Source organism: Pteropus vampyrus, unplaced genomic scaffold, assembly GCF_000151845.1.
Source record: "Pteropus vampyrus isolate Shadow unplaced genomic scaffold, Pvam_2.0 Scaffold110, whole genome shotgun sequence".
NCBI classification, from domain to species: Eukaryota; Metazoa; Chordata; class Mammalia; order Chiroptera; family Pteropodidae; genus Pteropus; species Pteropus vampyrus.
The window spans coordinates 3,432,763-3,439,240 of NW_011888891.1; the positions used below are offsets into that span (position 1 = coordinate 3,432,763).

The following is a 6,478-nucleotide window of genomic DNA, read 5'->3' on the forward strand; positions in this document are numbered from 1 at the left end:
AATCCTCTTTTAGAAGTTGAAGAAAGGCAAGGAGGTTTAAGAAAAAAAAAGAATCCATATATAATTTAAATAATTTACACTTTTATAAAATATGCCAAATATCTGACTCTCAAAAGAAAAGCTACATACTTCATATTAATTCCAGTTTAAAGCACCTTATAAATCTAGAAAAGAAATTGGCAAAGTTTCCCCTTCTATGTTTAAAGTATACATTTTCTTTAATAACTAGAAAGCTTTCAGAGTATCAATGTCATTCTTTCACTACAACAATAATGGATTTAAATTCTCAGCTTATTTTAAGTACACGATTTTATCTGTGCAGTGTGTTTGCAATCACTGTAAACCTCTGTTTCAGAAGCTCTCTTTTTTGTATTAGAAAGTTTTCAATTGTATTGGCTTCTTTGAAGAGTCCATCAATCTCATCAATATAAGATGCATCCACTGCTGCTCTCTCACTAATGAAGAAAAAAAGTTTTATGTTAAACTAAACAGTTATAATGTCTAAACACACTATCATAATGATATCTTTATTATTCTATAGTTGTTAGCTATTTCATTTAAATAGTTTTGTACATTGGAAAGCTTCAGTAATTTACACTCTTCAGTAAAAGTTAAATTAGCCCCACAAATATTTTTAACTACTCAGTCTGCTGACACAGCATAATATGTATCATATACGTTATAATTCTAATATTAAACCATCTACAGTCGTACTTTGCTTAACAATGGGGATTTGTTTAGAGAAATGTGTCATCAGGCAATTTTGTCATTGTGCAAACATCACAAAGTGCACTTACACAAACCTAGATGGTATAGTCTACTATACACCTAGGCTATATGGTATAGTCTATTGTTCCTAGGCTACAAACCTGTACAGCATACTACTGTACTGAATACTACAGACGATTGTAACACAAAGCTAAGTATTTATTTATATAAACATAGAAAAGGTACATAAACACAGTAAAAATACAATATAAAAGATTAAAAAATGGTACACCTGTATAGGGTGCTTACCATAAATGGAGCTTGCAGGTCTGAAAGTTGCTCTGGGTGAGTGAGTGCTGAGTGAATGTGAAGACCTAAGACATTACTGTACACTACTGTATACTTCATATAAACACTGCTCCATAAGCCCTCCCCCACTTCCTTCTGACAGGGTCAGAAATAGAACATTGAAGCTGCCAATGCTGTTCCATGAACAGGACAGAATGTGGGCTGGATTGACTAGAAATACTGAAAGGAACTGGCTGAGTAAAGTATAAGTTACCATAACAGTGACTGTCAGGAGGGAGCAAAATGTGGCCTGAGGAACAGTAGGAAGAAGAAATCAAAATGAAGAGAAAAAGAAACACAGGGGATTGTCATGGCAATATGGTTTGGCTAATGCATGATGGAGCAGTGGTCATATTAATGAACTTTGTGGTATTCATTAAAAAATGGGGGGGGGAGGGAGTATTTAACACAAAGAGGGTATAGAACTGAGGACTCAATATTTTGACTTTGGAAATTTGTTTTTGGTTCCATTGACTTTATCTGGCACAAAGGGCTCTCTTTAGCATTAAACTGATGGACGAGATCAAGTTTATCTATGCTTTACATCATTACAACCTGAAAATATTTCCAAAGTACAAGGACAGGCTGGCTCCACACTACCACAGAAAGATTTTACTGAAGTTGCAGTGGCACTTAATACTTGTTAAGGTAGCTCCTGCAGAACTGTGTCCTTGTACAGGATATTAGGTCCTTAACAAAGAATTTATAGCAAAGTACTCTGAAGACCATCAACCTAGATCTGGGAGGGCTGTAGCACCCTCCGAATATGTAATGCTCGGGGAACCAGCTCCTCTGTGCTGAAACAGATAAGTGGATGACCAACTAGGATATAATCAGTGCACTCAAAATTGAGGTACTGGGAGTAAGAAAGAATCTATTACCAAGTCTCACAGATACTGCTCCCATCATAGAAAAAAAAACTTCCTCCTGAACCACAAATCTTTCCATTTCATATAGAAAATTTAGCTTCATTATAATCTTATGAGACCACCACTGTATATGCAGTCTGTTGTTGACTGAAACATCATTACATCACTCATGACTACACATTATTTTAACAGCCACACAAACCATTATTCAAATACAATGACTGTCCAGTAATTTTTAAAAACATCTTATAAAACATGATGTCAGGCCAATAAAATATTTAAATTCAGCCTTCAAATATAAAATATTTAAATATTTCATAAATATATTTGTCTTATCTTTAATATCATTGTTATTAATTAAAAGTACCAAATGGTACTTTTCTCAAAGAGGTTTCTGCATAAAATTTTAAATGTTATATTATCTAATTGGAGACCAAAATATATCCAGTCTATTATTAGTTCTGGTAATAGCAAAAACAAAAGGTTTTTGCTAAAGTTGGGGCTATTCCTTGAAAATAACCAATTAGTCTATTATAAGAAATTGAGGTAGAATAAAAAACTCTGAAATTATAACTACTAGATAGGTTCCATAGCCACTGAACTGAAGTTCCCATTATGGAATTTCCAGGAGGAAACTTCTATTTCTAAAATAAAGACTCAAGAAAATATACTATAGGTACTTGCCTTAAGATCTTTGCATATGTAGACAACATAAGAGTAATTTCCTTGCTCATATCTATGAAAAAAAAATCAGAGCTGTTATGAAATATAATAAATCTTCTATATTATAAAATGTATAGAAATATAAGTATTTTATACATCACCATTCAAATCTTTCCCCAGGGCTTCATCTTTATAAAATAGCACAGAGCTTTCAGAGAAAGAGGAATCTGATTTTCCAAGAGAGGACACTTGTGGACTATCTGGCATTTGAGGCTAACAGAAGAAAGTAAAGAAAATAGGTAAATGGTCAACAAGATCCTTAGGACATACACATTCCATTAAAAAAAAAAAAAAATCTTTCAGAAAAAAGCAAACATGCTAGAAATTATATGCTTTTGTCCTGATCTGTCATTGGAAATTTTCTTACCACGGAAACTTTTAGTCCCAACAAGCACCTTGTTCAATATACTAAATTTTATTCAGACTTTTTAAATTGGCCTTTGAATACGGTATTAACCTCCCGATGGAAAAAAAAACTTATCTGTATCTTGAACCAGTACATGTTTCCATAGCAATATAGCAAAACTTTCATTTAGACAATAGCCAAATGCTTGAAAAATTTTGCAAGACAGCATAATCTTTAAGGGATCAAACAATGTCTCGAATGCAAACAGACCAATTGGTGGGGATAGTAGTGAAGGGCAGGATACAGTGTTCTTCTTTTAAAATGTCAGCAACTCCAGTACCTAGGTATCCTACTTATTATTTCAAAATAATTATTTAAAGACCTAGATATTATAATGGCTTTTGATATCTTTTCTCTAGATCACAAATTACCCCAAAGAAATCTTCCAAGAAATCTTTCTTGGAGGCTTTCCCATATACTTAGTAAAAAAGCTGCGGGAGTCAACATAGATCCAGTTGCGACAATCCAGCTCTGGAAATACGAAAATTTAAATTCCATTTATCAACAGAACTTTTTCAAATGGAATAAATTTGAGAAGTATATAAAATAAAACAAAAGATTAAGGCTCCGGGAGCATATAGATTACCTCCAACTCTCTTGGTCTCTTGTAATTTCTAGTATCAGGTTTTATAAGGTGATTTGCCATCATATTCTGGAGGCAAGAGCTGCAAATTTTAGAGCAATGCCAAATTTAAGTACAAACACCATGCTACAGATCTCTTAAAACCTTCTCTTTCCACTTCTACTGCCATTTTAAATTTCGGCTCTCATTATCTGTCACTTATCTAAATTACCCAATTTCTCCCTTCTCTATTTCATCCTATGAACCACTATTTGGTCAGTCTTTCAAACCTCTGGTTATTATATTCCCTTAACCTTTCAAAAGTTTAATTACTGCATTCCCTTATACCAAAAACTTTCCTTTGACTATTCATTGCTCCAGAATAAATTCAAATTCCATCCAAAGTCCTGCATCACCTGGGGCCAATCTACCAGTCCCATGTTTTCATCTACCCCTCTATGTATAGTTAGCCAAACTAGTCTCTTTGGCACTTCTGATTTGTTTCAGGATTCATTTAAGATTCTTCTACTTCCACAATATCTTAACGTTGAAATAGATTTATTGTTCATTTAAGTCAATTTCATTTTTTATAGACATGAAAACAGGAACAGAGATAGCTGACCAAGTTCAAACAAATAAAACTAGGCCAGACTAGAACTAAGATCTCTTCTAGCCTGAGGTTATTTTCACTGTTCTATCTTACTTTCATGTAGCATCAAATTTTACTTTTACTTTCCCATAAATTCTGAAGATAATTTCCTTGAGTCTGAAAAATTAAGTTTAAAGAATGTTGAAACCTAGAATGGTAAAGTCTCTACATCTTAAGAGATGGGGAGCCCTGTCTACACTCAAGTTATTGATTTACTTAGCTCGTTTTTTTTTGTTTTTTTTGTTTTTTTGAGAAACTATGCTGACCGGGATAACTTCAATGAATGTTTGATTAGTCACATGTTTTATATATATATGAAAGAAAACAGCAGCAACAAATAAAGACTTTTGTTTAGTAAATGCTGTATAATGCTTCTCTACATTTCGGTCAGTACCTTTCTAGTACGTAAGTTTAAGTGCCATAATAGTGATATGTAGAAAATATTACACATGCACTGTCGTGCTCGCTTTGCCTTGGGACGTTTGAAAATGTTGCAGAGAAGCCAACATGAAAGTTGTTCTCTTCTCCCCTTTCCTTTCTCTTTTCTCTTCCATCTCTTCTCTCCTTTCTCAAACTAACTACATGGGAACATATGTCAAATTATAACTTTTATAATTAGGTAATTCTGTTTCTGTAAAAAATAATTTTTCTGTCACAACTCAGGGCGTCAGATGAATCCAGGCCTGGTCAGGAGACTGAGCCTTGTCCTGTGACAAACACCATTCACAGGCATTGACTCTAGCTACACAATCTAAGGCCTTGGTGACTTGGTCATAACCAAGCACTACTCCTTTGCCTTATACAACTTTTCTCTTCTAGTTGTCTCTTTCTCCTCAACACCACCTCAGGCCCTCAAGCCATTTCACCTACCTTGTTTCTCACTTCCCGCCCCGCTCTTTCCTCCCTACTTGCGGTTCCGTCCCACTAGAAACCCCGAGAAAAACAGTCCATTCTCCCTCACTGCCTTCTTTCACACTCTCACAGGCAGTCACCCCTCCATCCCGACCCCAAGACCAAACTACTTCTTGGTGTTGTCAGGACCTTCCTCGTCAGCGAAAGCGCGGGAATAAAGACGCTGAGCGAATTCGACTGCGCAGCCTCCGTGGGCGGAGTGGGAGGCGAGAGACGCACGACGTTCCCAGCAATCAGCGCGCGCACACACGCACGCGCACACGCACGCGCAGGCACAAGTCACGTGACGGGGCCCACGCAGCCTCACAGACCCCATACTGAGTCGAGTCTGGAGTCCACTTCTTTCCCACTCTTCCCTTCGACTTGGAATGTCGGTGAAACCAAAATCTCTGCCCGCCTCCCAGTGTGTGTTTGGAGAAGAAGGGGAAAATCTAAGACTGGTCTCTCTGGAAAGAACGTGGAAGAATTGCCAGAGCAAGGCCAGACCGTGCCTCAGCTCAGCCTCTTGGAATCTCAGTAAAGGAACCCAAAATAGTACACCCACCACCACTTTTCAAGTAAACTTTCATCCTATTCCAGATGGTTTGTGTGAAAGAAGGGTTTATATTTGAGTTACCCTGGCCTGCAAGCAAGACATCTAGATCAGGGCCTCCTCTTTTTTTCTGTTCACACCCTTTTAGAAAATTACTTTGTCGATGTGTCAGTACGTTTGGTCAACTTAATTAGCAGCTTTCAAAAAATATTTTATAACACGTATCATCCACGTACTTGAAGCTTAGCCTCATTGGGTGCTTTAATGTGATGACTTTGACCTGTAATTTCAAAGATAGATATTCTAAACTTAGGCCTATTTAGCTGATGTGGAAAAAAAAAAAAAAGGATATCAGCTCATAAAACAAAGGTCAGTGAATTCCACCACCACCACCTCTCTCCCGCCCATAAATTACAATTACACAATCTTATTTATACCTGACAAATATTACGATAGAGACCTTAATCTAGACTGGAAAAGGGAGATCCTATAGGAGGAATTTTCACACCCTATGTCCTCGAAAAGCTCTACAGGAAGAATTCTGTTTATAATAGAGCTCTATGATTATAACAGCCCCTCCCCCTTGCTCTTCCCTCCCTAAAGTATCTCTTCCATTTTTATCAGGCGTGAAGCTCCAGGTCACTCACCAGGGCTGCATATTTTGACTTCTGATCCTTTGTTTTTCCCGTATAAATTCTTTTTGGTGACGGGATACCTACTAAACTTTTGTTTATGGTTTACACATCTTAGCAAATTATATTTAACATAT

General features: G+C 36.4%; 1 protein-coding gene across 1 annotated transcript; it reads right to left on the bottom strand.

Annotated features, from left to right (window-relative positions):
• Positions 1–220: 220 nt before the first annotated feature.
• On the bottom strand, positions 221–3,703 carry TEX12 (testis expressed 12). The gene is made up of 4 exons (XM_011365392.1): positions 3,641–3,703; positions 2,750–2,861; positions 2,610–2,661; positions 221–455 (listed from the first exon to the last, which is right to left on the bottom strand). Exons 1-4 carry the CDS (start codon positions 3,701–3,703, stop codon positions 311–313), a joined length of 372 nt encoding a protein of 123 aa, XP_011363694.1. The 3' UTR covers positions 221–310.
• Between the last annotated feature and the right edge of the window lie 2,775 nt (positions 3,704–6,478).